Raw genomic sequence first — 22,893 nt, 5'->3', positions numbered from 1 at the left:
GTTCAAAAACAAGCATATTAAGTCAGAATAGTGTTTGGTGGGCTACAGCCCATGGGGTCGCTAAGAGTCAGACACGACTAAATGACTAAGCACAGCACAGCACAGCGACAGCTCTGGAGGGAGGCAGAAGGTAGTAAAGGACTGATGAGAGCGGAAGAGAGCTCTCAAATGCTGCTAGTGTTCCTCTTCTTGACTGAGTGAGTGGTAGTTACACACACCATGGTTTACAGTAGCTCGCTGAGCATCAATTTGTCTGTGTGTGTTTTCTGCATTAATATTATTCTTCAATAATGAAAACTAAAGCACCACATAACATTAAAAAATAAAATCAATTGAATCATAGTAAAATTAGAGTGCTTGAACCTTAGACGGTAATAATTTTTTGAAGACTGAGCTTTTGATATAAATATTAAGTTCAATCTCACAAGCAATCAAGACTTATCAACTGAAACAAGATGATACCATTTGAAAATAGTTAAAGTGGAGGAAACCTAGCTAATTCCCTTCTCTAGGGAATACTCTGTTCACACCTACTGATAGAAATACAATTACCTTCCTTCTCACTTTTCATTTTCAAGAAACCTTCCTTTACAGTCCTAGAAAGGGTTGCTCTACGATCCACAGGAGAACAGTGCGACCATGGTCCCTGAATTTCCAGTTCAGTCCCCTGAAGTCTAACTAGGTTCTAAGAGATACTCAGCCCTATATCCTTCTAATAATAAATCTGTATTGCTAAAGTTTGTTCCTAGAAATCAAATGACCAATGGATATAACACCGTGATATAGGATATGTTACAACCATGTTATATAATAGTTCTATTTACATCAGAAGTTGAAAATTGGCAACTTACAGACTGTTTTATCTGATCCACAAAGTATTTTTTTTAAGTATAAATTACATGTTATGAATTACAGTCTTCCTCACTAGACTTTGGCCAAACTCCTAGGAGGCAAGTACTGGGTTGCCATTCCCTTCTCCAGGAGATCTTCCCGACCCAGGGATCGAACCTGGGTCTCCCACATTGCAGGCAGATTCTTAACCATCTGAGCTACCAGGGAAGCCCCATTATACAAGAGTTCTGTTTATATCAGAAGTTAAAAATTGGCAACTCATGAACTGTTTCATCTGATCCACAAAGTGGTTTTTAAGTATAAATTACATGTTATGAATTACAGTCTTCCTCACTAGACTTTGGCCACGCTCCTAGGAGGCAAGGACTATTATTTTACATATCTTTGTTTTTCCCAGTGCTAGGCTCTAGGTCCAAAAATACATGCAGAATGATTAAACAAACTATGCCAATAGGTTTCTATAAAATTCTAGAACTCTGACAACTGATTAATTTCTGAGAAACTAAAGAACAAACTTTAAAATCCTAGTTATTCAATAGGGAAAACAATAATGACAATACACATTAAATGATATTTTAAAAAATCATGTGCTTTTGTACAGTAAAACAAATCTTTAAAATGTAAAATAAAGAAATCAAAGGAAGAAAAATTTTATGTAAAATAAATGCCATAATATTATATAGTGAAAAGAAATGAGATTAACAACTATAATTATCACTTAAAATCTGCCTCTGTCATACACAACCCTGCTAAAATTCTTCAACAATCCATGGAGACAATCTATGTCAAGTGTGCTCTGGCCAAAAGATCTCAATGTAGATAGGTCCTGTTCCCTATTCTTGATATTTTAAAAAGGAGAAAAATTTTTAATTCTAAAGTATCCTTGTATCTAAATATAATAGTAATAGTTAACATATTGGAGAAGGCAATGGCACCCCACTCCAGTACTCTTGCCTGGAAAATCCCAAGGACGGAGGAGCCTGGTAGGCTACAGTCCATGGGGTCACGTAGAGTCAGACACAACTGAGCGACTTCACTTTCACTTTTCACTTTCATGCACTGGAGAAGGAAATGGCAACCCACTCCAGTGTTCTTGCCTGGAGAGTCCCAGGGATGGAGGAGCCTGGTGGGCTGCCATCTATGGGATCGCAGAGTCGGACACGACTGAAGCAACTTAGCAGCAGCAGCAGTTAACATATACTGACTTGTTCAGTTCAGTTCAGTCACTCAGTCGTGTCTGACTCTTTGCGACCCCATGAATCGCAGCACACCAGGCCTCCCTGTCCATCACCAACTCCTGGAGTTCGCTCAGAGTCACGTCCATCGAGTCGGTGATGCCATCCAGCCATCTCATCCTCTGTCGTCCCCTTCTCCTCCTGCCCCCAATCCCTCCCAGCATCAGAGTCTTTTCCAATGAGTCAACTCTTCGCACGAGGTAGCCAAAGTACTGGAGTTTCAGCTTTAGCATCAGTCCTTCCAAAGAACACCCAGGACTGATCTCCCTTAGAATGGACTGGTTGGATCTCCTTGCAGTCCAAGGGACTCTCAAGTCTTCTCCAACACCACAGTTCAAAAGCATCAATTCTTTGGCACTCAGCTTTCTTCACAGTTCAACTTTCACATCCATACATGACCACTGGAAAAACCATAGCCTTGACTAGATGGACCTTTGTTGGCAAAGTAATGTCTCTGCTTTTGAATATGCTATCTAGGTTGGTCATAACATTCCTTCCATGCCACAAATTTCACATTTAATTCTCACAACCTTATGAAACAGTTACTATTTCTTATTCCACCCTACAATCAAGAAAATCTAGGAATTCCCTGGCAGTCCAGTGTTTAGGACTCACTTCCACTGCACGGGGCATGGCGTGGATCCTGGATGGAGGAACCAGGATCCTGAAAGCCTCAGCAACCTCATGGACTGCAGCATGCCAGGCTCCCCTGTCCTTTACTGTCTCCTGGACCTTGTTCAAATTTATGTCCATTGAGTCAGTGATGCTATTTTACCATCTCATCCTCTACCATCTCCTTCTCCTTTTGCCTTCAATCTTTCCCAGCATCAGGGTCTTTTCCAATGAATCAGCTCTTCATATCAGGTGGCCAAAGTATTGGAGATTCACCATCAGTCCTTCCAATGAATATTCAGGGTTGATTTCCTTTAGGATTGACTGGTTTGATCTCCTTGCAGTCCAAGGGACTCTCAAGAGTTTTCTCCAACACCACAATTCTAAAGCATGTTCTTCAGTGCTCAGCCTTCTTTATGGTCCAATTCTCACATCTGGACATGACTACTGGAAAAACCATAGCCTTGACTATATGGACCTTTACTGGCAAAGTGACGTCTCTGCTCTTTAATATGCTGTCTAGGGTGGTCATAGCTTTCCTTTCAAGGAGCAACCATCTTTCAATTTTGAAGATTTTTAAATAGTGAGAATGAAAAATAATAAAGCATTTGATAAATTGGATTAGACATATGTTCAGTGTGAGGATCTCAATCCTTTTGTTAACTAAAAAGCATGTGTTAGTCAGTCGCTCAGTTGTGTCTGACTCTTTGTGACCCCATGGACTGTGGCTCACCAGGCTCCTCTGTCCATGGGATTCTCCAGGCAAGAATACTGGAGTGGGTTGCCATTTCCTTCTCCAGGGGATCTTCCTGACCCAGCGATCAAACCTGGGTCTCCTGTATTGGAGGCAGACTCTTTACTCTCTTAGCCATCAGGGAAACTTTTGTTAACTGAAAGGCATTGTGTTAACAATATTTAAGCCTAGCAATCCCCAGGATGAGTTGAACCTTCCCTGGTTCAAAAAGACATGCCTAACTCATATGTCAGTACTATACGAGCTGAATACAATTCTTTAAATAATAATTTGGTAATAGTTATCAAAAGCCCTTAACTGTTTTACACTTTTTGCCCTGATATTCCATGACTGAGAATCATGTTAGGGGTTGGGGGAAACTTTTACTCAGAGATATTCACTATATTAATATCTATTATAGCCAAAAGGGAGAAGGCAATGGCACCCCACTCCAGTACTCTTGCCTGGAAAATCCCATGGACGGAGGAGCCTGGTGGGCTGCAGTCCATGGGGTTGCTAAGAGTCAGACACGACTGAGCGACTTCACTTTCACTTTTCACTTTCATGCACTGGAGGAGGAAATGGCAACCCACTCCAGTGTTCTTGCCTGGAGAATCCCAGGGACAGCGGGGCCTGATGGGCTGCCATCTATGGGGTCGCACAGAGTCAGACACGACTGAAGAGACTTAGCAGTAGCAGCATAGCCAAAAAGAAAAGTTAAAGAAAAAGAAAAGAAATAACCTAAACAACTAATACAGTAGTTAAGATGTTTTTGTTCACCATGATCCACTATTCAGGAAAACTATCACTCACCTAATCTGTGATCTTCAGGCATCTGTTAATCATGGCTTTCTGTGGATTCCCCAACTCATCCTATCTACAGCCATGGTGGCCACTTTGCTGTACTTCATCTCCCAGCTACCAATGACTGGTTAAGGAATTGATGATCACAATACATCGGCATCAACCCAGATGGCATGTGGACATCAGGAAAAAGTTAGTCTTTCAAGTATAGTTGCTAAGCCAAAGAGTATGTGACTGAGGCTCCAGAAGCAAGAGGCTAGAAAAACCCAGATATGGAGTCAAAGAGGCTCAGTGACATCATTTGAGACTTTGGAGCTAAGCTGCTTCCAAAGCTATTCCATCCTTCTCCATATTTACTATTCTCAATTATGTGAACCAGTAAATTATTTACCTTTACCAAAGCTTGTGATAAGTTTTTATCACAGGTAAGCAAAAGAATCATGATTAACACACTACCAAAAGAAGAATGGTTAAATAAAATACACTGAGTACACCTATTCGGTATCTTTGTGGATAAAATTCAATGGAATAATGCTGACAGAATAGCATAAACTGTTAAAGAGATGCATTCAGGAGCCTAGTCTGAATCTTGACTCTACTACAGATTCTCATGTGTCCCTGGTTAAACTAGTTAACCTCTGTGCTTCCATTTCCTCATCTGTAAAACAGGGACTCAATAATACCTACTGCATGATCATTAGAAGTAAATGAGTTACAATTTACAAAGTTCCTAAAACAAGTCCTACCATTAAGTATATGTATCTTTTAAATAAATGAGTTTATATACATACATACATATACATGGGCTTCCCTGGTGGCTCAGATGGTAAAGAATCCGTATGCAATGCAGGAGACCTGGGTTTGGTCCCTGAGATGGGAAGATCCCCTGGAGAAGGGAATGGCTACACAGTCCAGTATTCTTGCCTGGAGAATTTCACAGACAAGAGGAGCCATGTGATCACAAAGAGTCAGACACGACTAAGTAACACTTTCACTTTCATATATATATATGATATAAAATAATATATATACAAAGTAATTCACTGATTTTTTTTAAAATCTGTGCACAGAAATAGGAAAAACTATGTTTTTTTTTTTAAAAAGGCAGAAATACCCTATTTGTCAAAAAAGAAGAAAAAACAAGAAACATGCCTCAGGTCTTATGAAAGACAGGATGACTCTGATTGGCTTCATACAAATCCCCTGACATTCTCCAGAGGCACCATAGCTGTATTTACCATCAGACAGGAAGCACATACATAGTGGCGAGGGCAGAGCTAACACAATGTATGCCATTTAACAATAACAGCAAGTACCAGGTTAAAGCTTAATTTAAACCTAGAAGAATGTCATTTCACCAACTAAACTAGTTTCCCAGGAAAGATACAAACTTATGAGCACAACAAACACTTAACGCGTGTGTGTGTGTGTGTGCTCAGCTGTGTCCAATCCTTTGGGACCCAATGGACTGTAGCCCCCTGGGCTCCTCTGTCCATGGGATTCTCCTGGCAAGAATACTGAGGTGAGTTGCTGTGCCCTCCTCGAGGGATCTTTCTAACCTAGGGATCAAACCCACGTCTCCTACACTGCAGGCAGACTCTTTACTGTCTGAGCCATCTGGGAAGCCCCATGTCATCCCCTAAAACTGCTCATATTTGGCTTTATACTGCATCTTGTAGAATACAAGCCTTTTAACTTAAATAGAGGTATATAACCTGTCGTCTTTAAATTCACAAATTTCAAATCTAATAATGAAGCCACATTGAGAAGATTTGTTTCACAACCCACACTTGTTTCAGCTCTGCATCTTTCTACATTATGCTTTAAATTCCTATCAAACCATTCAAATTCTGTCGCTCGTTAGATACACTAATACATGTTATGAAGAGATCTGTTTTGTATGAAATAAAGTAATTAAAGCTTTAAGTGTTTTAAAAAAACACTTCTTGTAAGATGAACCAGGTTGAGAGTCAAGCCTCCTTTCCCTTCCATAATGAACACTAAATCATCTGCCACTAAAGCATCTCAATTTTGTTGAGCACCTCATGCACCAGGTTAAAATCCTTCACAATAAGTGGACTTCGAAAATTCTCCATTCAAATTCTAATGTTTATTTGTTACAACTGTAGTGAGTTTATGAGGCCAAAATATTAAGATAAACAGCATTCTACTTTAATTATTAAACATGAAAATAAGATTTTTCATTAGTATACTTCTAACATTTTTCATAAAATTTAAGATTTGCACAAACTGATTTTGAATTTTTCGTTTTTTTAATCCTATCTCCATACACATACAAAATTCATGCCAAAAAAAGAAAAAAAAGTTTATCAGTAAACTGAATGAGCCAAAATGACTGATTAGTAAATTAAAATTTGTTAAGGAAAAACTAAGAAATTACTCAAAATGAAATTTCTTTATCTTGGGCAATATATCCGAGTGGTTAAAATGCAGACGATTAAAATCTCAGCTCTAACATTTACTACTGTGTGTCATACTGGGCAAGTTTCTTCACTTCTCTGGGCTTTGGCTCCTCATAGGCAAAATGAGAATAACTGTATATACCTCAAAGAGTTAATGAGAATTAAATGAATTAACATGTACAAACACTAAACTTCAGCTATTACTGTTACTATTATGACTCTCTAAAATATAACTTTGGCCACCTCATGCGAAGAGTTGACTCACTGGAAAAAGACTCTGATGCTGGGAGGGATTGGGGGCAAGAGGAGAAGGGGACGCAGAGGATGATGGCTGGATGGCATCACTGACTAGATGGACGTGAGTCTGAGTGAACTCCAGGAGTTGGTGATGGACAGGGAGGCCTGGTGTGCTGCGATTCATGGGGTCGCAAAGAGTCGGACACGACTGAGTGACTGAACTGAACTGAAAATACAACTTGCCTATAAAATACTAAAATGAGTGTCTTCCTGGGTCTCAAATATGTATATATTAAGTATAAAATCATTCAGTTTAAAAAAAAAAAAACAGTCCTTTGACAAAACATTCTGTTAGATGCCAACTCTATAGAGGACATCCTACTATGCAATGAGAATATGGAAATGAACAAAAGAAAGTCTCTGAATTCAAGACCTTTCTGTAGAGTAGGTAAAAAAAAAAAAAAAAAAGTCTATAATAAAAGGTATGACAACAGAGGTGCTATGAAACAGACAAGAATTGTCTGCAGGACACTACGGAACACTATGCTTCCCAGGTGGCGCTAGCGGTAAAGAACCCGCATGCCAACACAGAAGACATGAGAGACGCAAGTTCGATCCCTAGGTGGGCAAGATCCCTTGGCGGGAACAGTAACCCACTCCAATATTCCTGCCTGGAGAATCCCATGGACAGAGAAGTCTTGTCAGCTAGGGGCCACAGGCTTGCAGAGAGTCATACAAGACTGAAGCGACTTAGCACACATGCACAAACAGAACACTAAGGAACAGAGGCATCTAACCAGGGGGAGCAGGGGAGACACCCTAGAAAGAATTTCTGAGAAACAATCACCTAGTTTCCTCCACTTCAGGACACCACATTGCTATTTACATAATTTACACAGCTTTTAACATATTCGTAATAGCGTTTTAGAATGCAGATCAATAAAAAGACAAGATCACCTAGTACACTACTACTTAACTATGCTCATAAACAAACTTAAAAATCTTTTGGTAATAATGAAGATGACTATCTTAACAAATTATAACATAACCTTGAAAGAGTCACACTGCTTCCTCAAAAAAACATTTATTTTACCAATAAATAAAAGCTACAAACTTTCCTCCAGTAAATTATAATGAAACTGATGTCAAAGAATATTTTTCAGCTGTTAAAGACCTCTGAAGGATTTGAATTCAACCCCGCCACTTTACAGATTTAGAGGAGCCACAAAGTATAATGGGAAAGCAGTAAGTTGAAAATCAGAAAACCGCATCTTGGTCCCAACTCTCCTAGAGTGAAAGTCTGGGCAAAGTTTCCTCATCGGTAAAATAAGAAGTTTGAATTCAATAGCTTCCAGGGTCCCTTTCAGCTCTATAATTCTCATGTTATGAAACTGAAGCAGATAAGCAACTTGCCCAAACATCACCCATCTAGTTAAGGGCAAAGTAGGGACACTTGTTTTCCAATTATCAATGCACTTTCTCTTTTGCAGCATACTGCTTCTCCCACTTCATAACACCGTTCCTCTAAATTATTCTAAGATATGTGGAAATTATTAAAGAGAACGAAGGAGTTTACAAAACTAAATTACTTATTCCTATAGTTCTTCTATAGAAAATGAGCTTTAAATCTAAATGAAACAAATACATGAACTCTCAAGCTCTGTGTCACTTACTTCACTAAAACTGACCTCAGGAAAGTTAAAGGAGTTTATCCTTAAACTTCCAAGTACCTAAAATCTAACCTTTCAATACATTTCACAGAAGAGACTATGTTCCATAGTAAATTAAAATATGAATTGTTATAGATAATCATAACTATTACATACATACTTCTCTGAATAAGATGAGAATTAAAATTCTTTTTATGTTCTGGTTATAATATGCACTTTTTTATTCAAGACAGATCAATTTAAACACTTACTTTTCCTTTAGCTATCCTTTTTTCAGACTCTCTAGCTTTTAAACCATTAGATTAAGCACATTACCTCTGAAATCACATAAACAATTAAAAATAAAAGACTATACAGAATGCTGATAGTTTCTCTTTTAAAACTGAAAATCAGCCCCCAGAAGTGCAACTCTACTAAACTATATCATAAGCAGCATCTGATTCCCTAAAATGTCTTCAAAGCTTATTATATTTTGCAGGGAATTTATCAAGATTTCAGGAAGACTGACAGTGTTGATTCCAGAAAATACAGGAAAAACTGCAGAAGCACAATAAAAACGCAAAACAGCAATAAAGTCAACAGCAGTTTCATACTACTGAAATTTGAGGATTTTCAAAAACATTCATGGATATATAAGTAGTTTAACTACATTTACAAATTTTCAAAGAATCACAGAATGTTTGCATTTTTTAATTGGATGGGACCTTAAGTCACTTAATCCAATACCACACAAAATAAGAATTTATTGAATTTATCTCCACCCCACCCCAAAAGTCCATGTACATGCACGTGCTCAGTCATGCCCAGCTCTTTGTAACCCTATACACTGTATGTAGCTCGCCAGGATCCTCTGTCCATGGGATTCTCCAGGCAAGAATACTGGAGTAGGTTGCCATTTCCTTCTCCAGGGGATCTTCAGGGATCGAACCCATGTCTCTTATGTCTTCTGCACCAGCAGTGTAGTTTGCTTTAAATTCTCATAGTTAAATATTTCAAGAGACTGGTCTTTCCATTGCTGGTCAAGTCTAGTTGTTACATGGTTCTTACAGCCTTGTCAAAAAAAAAAAAAAAAAAATACAGAATTCATTCTATGCCTTTGCAACTTTCACCTGTTAGTTTATCTTCTGTAACAGCATAATAAATACATTCTCTTCTATTTGTTTTTGAAATATCTGAAAACAGCTATACTCTTCCCCACCCTTCAACTAGTCTCTTGCTGAATCTAAATGTATGGTCCACAGATTTCTTGTGTGTCCTGAAGACACTTCTGGGATAAAATGTACTTCCACATTGCAAGTAACCTTTGAAAACAACAGCCAACTGTTGAATTTTGGTGTAATATCAAAGAATAACTTCCCAAAAGGCTAGTAAAATAGTTCTAAGTACATATCTATGTGAAATTGGGTTCTCAACACATGCCTCAAAATATATCTCAACAGACGGAAAGAAGAAAATCCAGCTACCTTCTAGTATGCCAGAAATTAAAGTGGTCTGTAAAAATATAAAACAATTCCACTAGTCTCACTGAAGTTTTTATTTTAGCATATTTATTTATCATTTTAAAATTCGTTAACATGTAATCAAATTGTTTTTAGATAAATAAATGTTTCTGAAGTTATTTCATTACAAATATAGTAAATACCAAGACATAACCCACATAAACAAAATCTCTTTAGAGACCTGAATAATTAAGGAGTAAAAGGGGGTCCAGAGACCAAAAAGGCTAAAACATAACCTATTTCTCAAGGGCAGATTCCCAGGCTTCTATCTTGAATTTCCCTTTCTCCTCTAATACATAAAAATGCCTCTGTAAGGGAGGCGCCTACCACATATCTATGCATTCACGAGCTAGAATCCTTAAACATACAACTCGGTCTTGCTGCAGCAGGTGACTTCAAAAAATTAAAGTGCCATCTGATGCATAACTTTTAACATCTTCCTACAGGTATTATGCAATCATCTGGAATCAAATACTTTTAACTCTTCCGTCTAAAGATGCAGTCTGTAAATACAGAAACAGAGCAAGTTTATGACTATGATATTATCTTTTTGGCCAAACTATTTTTGCTATTTATATAAAAGTAAAAAGCAAATTATTTATATCTGGAAAAATGGAATAAAAAAGACAAGTCTTTTGTATAACCATTTATTTGACTCACAGCAGTAACCCATTCAAAAGTACTTATGTACTGATATGAAGAAAAAAAAAAATCTATTCATCTAGCCAACACATTCCTAGGCCTCAGCAAACAAAACTGACCTTATCTGAAAATTTCTTAACTTCTCACATCCTTATTCACAGAATTATTAGAAGATAAAGTGGGATAGAGAATTTAGCCACAGGTTTAAAAGATCTACTGTGAAACCTAGAGCTACACTGCTGAGCACCTCTCAGAGAATTTTAAGACTGATAAAGGAAAAGCTTTGGAACTCCAAGGAAAGAAATTATTAATAGTCTGTGTGTGTTAGTCACTCAGTCGTGTCCGACTCTTCACGACCCCATGGACTGTAGCCCACCAGGCTCTTTGGTCCATAGAATTCTCCAGGCAAGAATACTGGAGTGGCTTGCCATTTCCTTCTCCAATTAATAGTCTACACTCTACCATACAAATTCCTGAATTCCAATAAATTCCTAAATCTTATGATTTAGGCTTATGGATAAGATACTTATGGCTTATCTTTAAAAATAGCCCATTTTCAAAGTTAAGTTTGCTTAAAAGGAGTTCATCACATATATAACTTTATATATGTACATATACGTGTGTATCTCTTTTAAGTTTAAAATTTTATATTCTCTATTACATTAAGTTGGCTCAATTTTTCAAGAAACAAAGTTTGTTCTCTCCTCGATATGTACACTCAAGTTCCATTAATAGTAATGCTTTTCACTAGCTATCAGTCACCAGCAATTAAAGCTATCAAATTTGGATTTCCCTGGTGGCTCAGTATCCTCCTGCCAATGCAGGGGACATGGTTCAATCCCTGGTCCAGGAAGATCCCACATCCTGCAAAGCAGCTAAACCCAAGCACTAACCCCATGCTCTGTAACAAGAGAAGCCACAGCAATGAGAAGCCTGTGGACCCCAACCAAGAGTAGCACCAGCTCATGGAAACCAGAAAAAAGCCCGCACAGCAATAAAGACCCCACATAGCCAAAAATAATTTTTTTAAAAAAAGCTGTTAATTTACATCAATTTATACAACAGACTAATATGTTACCTGGAAAAGATGCCAAGCACTTGTTAAAATAAAAACTGGGATCCCACTCAATAGACAATGGTAACACCTTGATTCCTAGGGCTTCATATATGCAATTAGTGTTCGCATTAGTGAAATCTGAAACAATAGCTTCAAGATGAATACATAACCCTACAGAGCATTAAAAGTTTTAATTTATATCCTGGTTGGTCAAAAAAAAGCAATATACCACTGTCACCATACAGGTATTTGGGTGTGAAGTATAACTTACACAACAGCATGTCTTGTTATTTCATAAATTGAGACTAGGTTACATAAAAATCCAAACTGCTGGAAAAAATTTGCCTTATTTGGAAGTTCAAGCTAAATTATTCCAATCTTTCAAAATTTTAAAACATCAGGAAAAGTGCAGAATAGTACACAAGTTTTTTAATGAGTTGAAGTAACCTCTGAAGTTCACAAAATCTAGATTCTACAGACCCAAAATTACTAACACTGATTACAGATGTTAACAGATGAACAATTCAACACTAAGTCCTCATTAACAAGTACGTGCTTGGCTCACACAAAATGTCTCAATAAATATTTAAGAAATGAATAATTTAAAAAAAGGTATAGCCTTAAAAAAAGTCTTTCCCAAGACATCACTGAATATCACTCATTATACTATCATTCCTAACACTGCCATTTAGCATCTTAATGAAAGTATAGACAAAAGTAAAAGCATGCTAAAAGCACCAACTGCCGTTCTCAAAATAGATTTTAAGACACTCATTTACAAATTTTCAAGTGAAGAAAGAAAAATCACCAGGTGTACTAAATTCGAGTTAGTCAATAAATAAACTTTTATCTTCTAATAATCAGAACTCAGGGTTGGGGGTGAGATGGAAAGAGGAAATGTCTGTCAAAGTATTCAGAACGCTTAATGGATGCCATAAATCAAATCTTCCCGTGAATTTTCCAGAGCAAATTCATGCCAATCTTTGAGCCTATTGTCACTTTCACACATGCTCACAGGAACAAAATGACAAAGAACGCTATGCCTGAACCACTGGATTCAGGGCACAAACCACTTGACTAACAAATGTCAAGACTCTGAGTCATAAATACTGATAGCTATTTTCAAAATAAATTAATCCCACCGACTCCTACATAAATCAAAGCTCTTGGTATCTTTAAAGGATTCACTAGACTACTGGACTTCCCGACGTTTTTTCGAAAATGTGGCTACAATCTTCCTGTGTGACACAACTGGCCGTGAACACCCCATTTACCAATTGCTCATGAATACCGCTGAACGTTTTCCAGACAAAAGAACGTTAAACGCGATTCTACACACATTTATTCTTCCCCCATAAATATGTGTTCTCCTAAATTTAATTTTACGTCGTATACTTAAAGTTAAATACAGCAAGTTAAAATTTTAGTCAAAAGCACTCCGGTGTCTTACTAGCTGTGTAACTGCTACATCTGGTGGCAGCACACTTGCATGCAGGAAGCCAGAAAACTTAGAAAACAATTGTAACCGATCTGGTGAATGTTTGCAGTAACCTTTACGCAGCGATTTCCCACAAAACCCACGACCCTGTCGGAGAAGAATAGTAGCCTACTTGTAACAGAGAGGTAACACACAAATATGCAGGAGGTGATGGCGAAGCAAAGTTGCAACCATCTGGGTGGTTTTAAAAGCCTGCCCACGAATCGGTCTCTAGTTTAAACTGCTCCGGGTGGGGGTGGCGGGGCAGGCCAGGGATCAAAGTCGGCTTTGATAATTTCAGCGGCTCTCCCCAAAAGGCAGAGATCTTGCCAGTGAGGGGCATCCTTCAGGTCCCGGGCAGCAAAGCTCGCAGAGCGGGGACCGCCTCTAGGGGAGGAGTGCGCGAGGGAAGGGGAGGGGGCTCGAGGATGAATGCTTCACCGAGAGGGAAAACCCACCAGAGACCGGAGGCCGGGAGGTTAAGAGTACTGAGAGTACTAGCAAATGGAGCAGAAAGGGGCTCGCGTCCGGGGTCAGGCTTCCCACCCTAGCCAGGACTGCCTCTTAGGAACCCCAAGCGAGTCTGTGCGCCGCGCCTCGCCCCGTCCCCTCCAGCGCGCACCCCTTCGTCCGTCTTCGCCACCCGCGAACCACCACCCACAACCGGAGCACTACCTCCCCTGGGCCGGGCGGCCTCGCGTCCACCTCGTCCCCCTCCCCCACCCCGGGGTCGCGGGAAGGAGACCCGGGGGCGCGCGGGCCGCGGCGCGGGGAAGGGAGGCCAGCGAGCGGGCGCGGGCGCGACGGCACTTACCTTCCCTGGGCCTCCCGGATGGCGGCGTGTGATTCAGCAGGGACCTGGCCGCCGCCGCCGAGCCCGGGGTTGGAGACGTGGAGAGCTGGGACCAAGATGGCGGCCCCTCCAAACTTCCACTGCTACTTTGGACACTCATCAAGCTACTTTCTGGGAACCCGACTCCCCCCCTGCGACGGCAGCGGCGGCAACGGCACCGGCACCCGCCTCCGTCATGGCGGGGGCCGCGCTGAGGGCGAGCAGGAGAGCGAGGGCAGGGAGGGGAGAGTCAAGGGGATGGGGGAGGAAACCAAGAAGGGGGGAGGTGGGGAGGGTAGAGGTGAGGGGAGGAGAGGGGACGGGGAGGAGGAAAAGCGGGAGAAGTAAGGGAGCCGGCGGGCGCGCCGGGGAAGAGGCGGAGGGAAGGAGCGCCGCGGCGGAGGCGTCGAGGGGGCGCCCGCTGGGGCCGGGGTCGGAGCGCGGGCGGAGCGCGGGCTGCGCCAGCCGAGAAGACTTCCGCGGGCGGAACCTGCCGGCACCTCTGCAGTGCGTCGGCCCCCGGCGTCGCCCGGGTGGCGGCGGCGGCGGGCGGTGGGTGGCGGCTGAGGCGGCGGGGTAACCTCTGCATCAGTTACGGGCGGCGGCGGCGTCACGCGCCGCCTGTGCAAACACTATCGCGAGGCTCCTGCGCCTCCGGTAGCGGCGGCGGCGGCGGCGGCCGCGGGACCAGGCTTGGGGGAGGGACCTGCCAGGGGTTGGGGGCGGGGGGGATTGGGGAGGGAACGAGCGCGCGAGGGAGGAGACGCGGGCGCTGGGCGCTCCGGGCGCACCCGCGGATCGCTGCTCGGCGCGGGAGCCCGGGGCCGGCGGACTGGCGTGCGCCGGGGGCGGCCTCCCGGAGCCGGCCGGAGGGAGGCGCGCCCCGCACGCGCCCCCGCCGCGCTGCACCGGCTCCCGCTCCGCTGCCACCTGACTCCCCCTTTCTCCCGCGGAAGCGCGCCTGCCTTCCGACCCACACCCAGCCTGGGGAGAAATGCTTCTGCTCTCTCTGGGCTGTCGTTTCTCAGGAGTTCGATGTGATCATTTCTCAAAATGGAACTGCAAAGTTGAGAGTTGCTTTTTTTTCCTCTCTCTACTGTGTAAAAAAAAAAAAAAAAAAAAACCGGTGTGCGCCTCCCCGTTCGGGAGTGGTTATCGAATAAAAGAGCTAACAAAATAAGTTGGGTGGAAATAAAACTTTACAAATGTTTTCCAACAAGAAAGACAATCTTTACTGGTGTATGCACTGTATGTGTGGTCTGGCAGTTCTTTGTTTTAAAACAGTAGGTGGAAAGTCTGAATAGAAAAATTTGATCACCGAGTTCACATTTTTAGGGTATGAAGAGGGTATGGTTTCTAGAAAGTTCCAGTGACTGCCACTGCTGAGTCGTGACTACAAAATATTGAAGCGAACTACAGCATCTGTTAAAATTTATGGTTACAATGTAACTTTCTACACACCCACACAGGGACAGACACATCAGGGATTGGGCATCTTGTACATAAAAGAGCCTTCTAATAGTTCAGGAAAAATACAACGAAGTTATTGCTCTCTTTTTTGTTCCAAATAAAGTGACTAGAATTTTTATGTACAAAAAAAAAAAAAAACAAATTGAATAGAACACTAAAAAGATTATGATATAGAGTAACTGTACAGGCATGAGGAAATGGCATTGCCAGGGGAACAAAAATGTCACTTCTATTTTTTATTTGTATGACTCTGCGCTTCTCATAGTAATGTTTTGTTCAGATAAACTATCATATTAAAATAGAACCTTGGTTGTCAGTTATCTCCAGAAGTAATTTTAGTTTTCTTGTGCTTCAGATTCTTCAGTGAGTTTTTAGTTATGTTCTGCTTTTCATACTTGGGGTAATCTCAAATTAAACAACTTCAGTGAGGTATAATTAACATGCAATAAACTGCACATATTTAAAGTGTGCAATTTGATGTTTTCATGTGTATACAACCCTGAAACCATTTCTACAATCAAGATAGTGAATATATCCATCTGCCTCCAAAATTTCCTCTACCCCTTTCTGATTCCTCTTTCCCTACACCCCCATCCCCAGGTAACCACAGAACTGCTTTCTGTCACTTAGTTTACATTTCCCAGAACTTTAGATAAAAGGAATTGTACAATTTGAACTCTTTTGTCTGACTTCTTTTACTCAATGTAATTATTTTGAGATTGATCTACATTGTTGGATTTATCAATAGTTCATTTCTTTTTCTTTCTGAGTATTCCATTGTGTGAATATACCACACTTTGTTTATTCATTCACCTGTTGATGGAATTTGGATTGTTTCCACTGTTTTACTAATGTGAATAATGCTAGTATGAACATTTGTGTACAAGTCTTTGTGTGGACATATGCTTTCCTTTCTCTTGGATACATATCTAGAACCTTACATTAGATTTTTATACCAAAGTGCATACACCCTAAGGCAAAACAAGAGTTCCTGTAAGATAGGTAATAGGTAGCTGTATGCTCTCAGTATTTTAAAAGAGAAAGCTTAGTCAGCTGATTGTGGTGAAAAGGACAGAAAAGAAGTCAAGAGACCTGGATATTAGTCTCAGCAGGTAGCAATCCTTCTTGATTTAATTTCCTCATCTGTGAAAAAGAGGTTAGAGTCACTCAGTGATCTCTAAAGCTCCTACCAGTTTCAAGATTTTACCCAGAGCTCAGCTCCTCTGGAGAGTAGTAAACAAAACCCAACCAGAGATTTGATAGGTTATCTGCCTCCCAATCCTCCCAAGAGCCTCAGGATACCTGTACACCAACACCAGTTACATTTTATGCAGACTGACTCCTTGTATTTTAAATGGTAACTAGAGGATCACAACAAATCCAAATACATAATACAATTTCTTTCGATTTGTTTTTGTTATGAGTGCTGCCTTGGAAAGACAATTAAATGACTGATTCCTACTTTCTTGCAGCTTATGATAAAGATAGTCAACATGACTGACTTGCAGAGAGGCTACTGCCAGCAACAAGGAACTACTTAAATAAACCGTGGCTTAGCCTGAAAATAGAATGTTATGCTATCACTTAAAATCATGTCTTTGAAAAATACTTAAAAAGATGATAAAAAATTCCCTTGTATATTGTAAGTGAAAGCACGGGTATGATCCCAATCCGTTTGTAAGTATGAAAAGCAAAGGACTGCAAGGATGCACCCCCAAAAGTGTATAGCTAGCCTTGGGTTGTAAGATTGCATAATTATTCCTTTCTGCTCTTCCAAATGTTATACAATGAATCTCGTATTAAGTAATTTAAGCATAAAAAGGATATGGACACAAGTTGTGCAAAAACATAATTTTATTGAATTATTGTAAAAACTTTTAAATAGTGAGTAGAGGCTCCCGCATACCTTGTACACCGGCAAGGACACGGGCATTTGAATAATGTTTGATAGAGACAGATGGAATGGTTAGAGTGATAGCTTGCCCAATAGAACAAGATATAGGAAAGTCAGGAGAGTCTAGGTTCGGCCACTCTGGGAGAGGAGAAATATCAAGAAAAGCAAGGAAAGATCATTGGAAGGGGGTTACAGCAAGATGGAAGCACAGGAATGAACTAAGCAAGTAAAAGGAGAATGCAGTAAGACTGCCTACAAAGAATCAGGCAGAGTGTTCTTTCTGTGAATTGAGAGCGCCATGAAGACAGAGACTAAAGCCCATTATACAATGCCTGACACAGAACCAAGGGCTCTGTCAATGTTTGCGGAATGGATGATGAGGAATGGAGCAGTTCAGAAGTCTTCAAGGGTCTTCTGATATAAGATCATATACAAAAAGGGAGATCTTAGCCCTGATCTATAGGCTAGTCATAATTTACAACTACGTTTATGAGACTCTTCTATTTATATAACAGTAAAAAAAATTTTTCCAAAGCATCCAATATTATATATATATAATAAATGCTAATACCTCTTAGCATTTGATTCCCTCTAAATTTGAGGAGATAATTAATCTCTAAATCCCGTTCCCCCAAACCAATCAGAAAAGAGCCCAGAAATTGGATGAAAGGTCCTTTCTAAGTACTGTTCCAGACAGTGGCCTGCTGGAGCCAGTTCATACAGCCCAGAGAGCAGATTGTAAAAGTCTCTCCCTCAACTCAGAGTTCAATGCCCCCCACACTGGTAGCTTGAAACTGGCCATGGTAAGAGTATTTACAACTCCAAAGTCAGCAAAATCTGCATATCAAGGCTTCTTTGCCAACACACCACTGCTCCCACAGTACATAGATCATTGCCTTATTATCTTCCATTTCCCCACCCTGGCTAAAATCCTAGTGAGGGCAAGGACCTTGTCTGTCATGTTTACAGTTATACTCCCAACATCTAGCACCTGCTTGGCATACAGCTGGTGCTGATACGTATTTGTTGAGCTGATCAATTACCCACATAGCTGATTAGCAAGCACCTGAGCCCCCTGGGCTAATCTGCTGGTAAACAACTGTGTTGGCCACGCTAGGTGAGGAAGAAAAGGCCAAATATTCCCCCACCCCCTCACACTTACACTTCATTGGCCAATGACTGTGATTTGGTAAAGTTCACTGACCTTGTTAGGGTTGCCGGATGAAATACAAATTTTGCATGGGCCATACTTACACTAAAAAGGTTTTCGTTGTCTGTACAAAATTCAACTGTAACTGCTGCTAAGTCGCTTCAGTCGTGTCCGACTCTGTGCAACCCCATAGACGGCAGCCCACCAGGCTCCCCTGTCCCTGGGATTCTCCAGGCAAGAATACCGGAGTGGGTTGCCATTTCCTTCTCCAATGCATGAAAGTGAAAAGTGAAAGTGAAGTCGCTCAGTCCTGTCCAACTCTGAGCGACCCCATGGACTGCAGCCTACCGGGCTCCTCCGTCCATGGGATTTTCCAGGCAAGAGTACTGGAGTGGGGTGCCATTGCCTTCTCCGCAAATGTAACTGAGAATCCTGTATTTTCATTTGCTACAGCTGGCAACCCTAGCCCTTTTTAACTAAGCCAAAAAAAAGTTGATGAAGTATTACCTAGTAAAATTGAAGATGCTACGACCCAGCAATTGCATTCCAAAAACTGTATCTTGAAGTAGTTCTTGTTTATGTGCACCAGAAGAAAGAACAAGCATGTCCATAACATTACTGTTAACAGCAGCCAAACACTGGAAACCACCCAAATTTTGCTAACAAGAAAATAGATTAATAAATAGAGTTGTGTATATTCACACAATAGGATACTATACATACAATTAAAATTCTCACAGGCATGATGCTGATTTACCTGACCAAATTAAAGAAAGATGAAGTCAGTTTGATTCATTTATAAAACATTCAAACCTAAATAACATAATGTTCAGGAATATATAAGTATGTGTGGCAAAACTAGAAAGAAAAAAGAAAAAGGAATGAGAAGCCAAAATCAGAGTCGCTAGTTCCATCCAGGAAAAGGCAGGATGTGACCGTGGAGGACTCACAGGGACTTCAAAAGCATCAGTAAACGCACTGCTGTTAAGTTGGGTGGGAGTGTAGACGTATGATTTTCTTACTCTTTTTCTTTAAGCTATTTATATATATCAGAATCTGCTCTCATATGTATGAAATATTCCATTACAAATGTTTAGGAAATGGAGCGTGCTGGGCCTTTTCATTAGAATGAACTGAAACACCCAGCCTGTCTCCTCTTGCCTGGACTCACCGCCAGATTTGATTTCCTTCTTTGTCTGAACATATGCACACAGACACGAGTTCTCAAGATACCTGCCCTACCTTCGTGACTTGCCACCTTAGTAGTATCCTTTCTGGTAGAGGCTTAGACAAATGACTCCATTGCATTGGATTATGAGGAATTCTATTTTCACTGAGTTTGTTCTACCTGTCCTGCACAATTCACAGAGCGGCTGCTTGAAGATGATGATTTCCAAATCCCTGTAGTGATAGCTTCAGGGTTTTGTGGGTAATAGGCTAGGTTACTCTTCCTCTGATCTCTTTAGCTGTGAAAGTGGTTTCCTTCAGGTTTGTCAATTCATTGGGGGAGGCTCGTCTTGATCCATACATCACCGAAACTGGAATTACTAGATTCTCAAAACTGATTCATTTAGCCTGAGGTTAAAAAATTACAATCAGCTTCAAACAATATTACCTCCCCCAAAGTGCACTAGAGGCAATCTTCCAAGGGCATGAGTATTATGAAATGTTTACAAAAACAAAGTACAACAAGCAAACAGTGCTCATAGCAGATTTTAAATCAACGGTGTACCTCTTAATAAAGCAGTCCACTGAGAAATGATTGAGAAAACATGTCAAATCAATTGTAATCTAGTGTTCCACTTCACTTAGATCCTAAGTCTTACTAATTGAACTGAAATATAAATTCATCGCTATAGAGGGAAGAACAAAGACTTCCAAAACCTTATTTACCCTGGACTTGGTTTCTGCAGTAGGAATTTGTTTTTTGGTTGCACCACATGGCATATGGGATCCTAGTTCCCCCACCAGGGATCGAACTTGCATCCCCTGCATTGGAAGCAGGGAATCTAAATCACTGGACCACCAGAGAAGTCCTGCAAATTATTTTGTAGGCAAAGAAATTGATGTTCCTTTTCATAAACATCAAATATCCTTGATTTTTGACAATATCTTTCCAACTGTATGGTTTCAAGACTTTCAAAATCACTTAATCCAAGCAAAAATCACTAAATGCTTTCCTAACAAATAAAAAATACAAATCTTCCTTAGATACATGACAAAAATAATGTGAGATGTATATAACCTCATACATTTTAGAAACTTTGAAACAATACAAAAACATCAAATATTGATGAAAATTTCTCCCCCTTCCCTCCCAAAGTCAAAAAATCACCATGAAAAAAAGTCATCATGAAGCAAGAAGAGGGGTTTCAGAGATGAAAGTAATATTCTGTTCCTTAATCCAGGCACTGGTTAGAAGCAAGTGTCTCGTTTGTGAAAATTACACTGCACACTTATGATAAAAAATTAGAAAAAAATTTTAGCAAAAATAACCTAGCATTTGTGATTCTAAGTATTTACACACACACACATACACACGAACACATTCTAATGGGATTTGTTGTTTAATGAGAAAATAAAAGGGAGTATTTTTTTTAATGTAACATTGCTAATGTGAGGGGAGATGAAGAAAACAGTATCTTAAAATCAATAAATACACAATGAAATTTCCAAAACTGCCACTGTGAAAAAGTCCTCAGGTAAATATTTATCTACTTAACTGTTGCTCACTTTGAGCACTTAATAAAGTTATTTGGGAATGGTTTATAATCTGTATATCCATTGGTTCTGAAAACAGTTACCAACTGATAAGCATTGGTTTCAGGAATTATTTGTTGAACACCTATCTAGGATAAAGCAATTTGCCAGGTGCTGTGAAAGCACAGAGGTGAGTCACACATGTAACGTGGAGGTAATGATCAAAGAGTAGTCTGGCAAATTACTATCCAAAGCAGAAAATGATGCATTTTCTAGAAAAATGGGAGAATTTGGAGGCAGGAGAGATCACATTTGAGGTGTCTAAATGAGGAGCAATTTTAGCTGGGCCTTGTAGTGCATCAAAGTGATCTAAATTATTTCCTTTTCAAGATTCAAAACTTATCCATCAGAGTCGGGATCTATTCCATACACCAACTTAAGACTCTATTCTATTTTTTATTGTGTCTTCAATTTAGGATAGTCTTGAGCACCTAGTTAAATCTTTGCTTATTTGCCCCTTTTTCCCTGTTTAGAGGCCTCGACACATTTTTCCAACCCCTCCTAGAATTGCATCTTTCAACTTACCATAGGCTTGGGCTTCTCTGGTGGCTCAGGTGGTAAAGAATCAGCCTGCAGTGCAGGAGACCTGGGTTTGATCCCTGCGTTGGGACGAACTCCTGGAGAAGGGAACACCCACCCTCTCCAGTATTCTGGCCTGGAGAATTCCATGGACTGTATAGTTCATGGGGTCACAAAGAGTCAGATACGACTGAGCGACTTTCACTTTCACTTCCTTCATTTTCCCCTTGCTCTATGGATTGGGATGGGTTGGAAAGGACACAGCTAGTGTCATAAAGTAATTTTGGGAATTTCCTGGTGGTCCAGGGGTTGGGAATCTGCCTGCTAATACAGGGGACACGGATCAGTCCCTGGTCTGGGAAGATCCCACCTGCTGTGGGGCAGCTTGGCTTGTGTGCCACAACCAGTGAGCTCAAGCACTTAGAGCCCGTGCTCCAAAACAAGAGAAGCCACTGCAATGAGAAACCATACACCACAGCGAGAGAGTAGCCCCTGCTGACTGCAGCTAGAGAAAGCCCGTGTGCAGCAATGAAGACCCAGAACAGCCAAAAATACATAATTTTTTTTAACTTAAAAATAATAATAATTTTCCTAAGTGGAAATAAGTCACCTGCTATGCAATATGCAGAAACGAAACCAAATTAAGTTACATAAAGCATTGACTTAATTGGTAATCAACAACAAAAAAAAACACACATTCTTCCATGTATTTGATGCAATTTGATGAATCATAAAATGAGTCACTGAATCATAAAAAGAACTCATGATTTGGAAGATAGGGGTTGGAAAGAATTGGTGGAAATGCCCAAAACAGACTTTAGTTATAGTATAAGTTAATATAAACACCAATAATGAGAAATGAATTGATGCTAAGTCTGAAATGCTAAAAGAACTATAGCAACAATATAGCTATATTGAGATTTCATTTATAATGATGCAATTTCTTTGTGGAAGCAATTTAGCAATATGAACCAAAAATCCTTAAAAAAATATATTCATTTTGGGACTTCCCTGATGGTCCAATGGT

The 22,893-nt window shown here is 40.4% G+C and overlaps 1 protein-coding gene across 3 annotated transcripts in view; it reads right to left on the bottom strand.

Moving 5' to 3' along the window:
* The window catches only part of TLK1 (tousled like kinase 1), a 181,177-nt gene extending 166,519 nt beyond the window's left edge, over positions 1-14,658 (bottom strand). For all 3 annotated transcript variants that reach the window (XM_002685281.6, XM_010801927.3, XM_059878099.1), the window contains exon 1: positions 14,056-14,658. In XM_002685281.6, the coding sequence (XP_002685327.1) occupies positions 14,056-14,194 (139 nt within the window). In that variant the 5' untranslated portion in view covers positions 14,195-14,658. The remainder of the gene's footprint in view (positions 1-14,055) is intronic.
* Between the last annotated feature and the right edge of the window lie 8,235 nt (positions 14,659-22,893).

The sequence above is a fragment of the Bos taurus genome, chromosome 2, assembly GCF_002263795.3.
Source record: "Bos taurus isolate L1 Dominette 01449 registration number 42190680 breed Hereford chromosome 2, ARS-UCD2.0, whole genome shotgun sequence".
Taxonomy (NCBI): domain Eukaryota; kingdom Metazoa; phylum Chordata; class Mammalia; order Artiodactyla; family Bovidae; genus Bos; species Bos taurus.
Note: the sequence above shows the minus strand (reverse complement) of the source record. Positions and strands in the feature narration are given on the sequence as shown.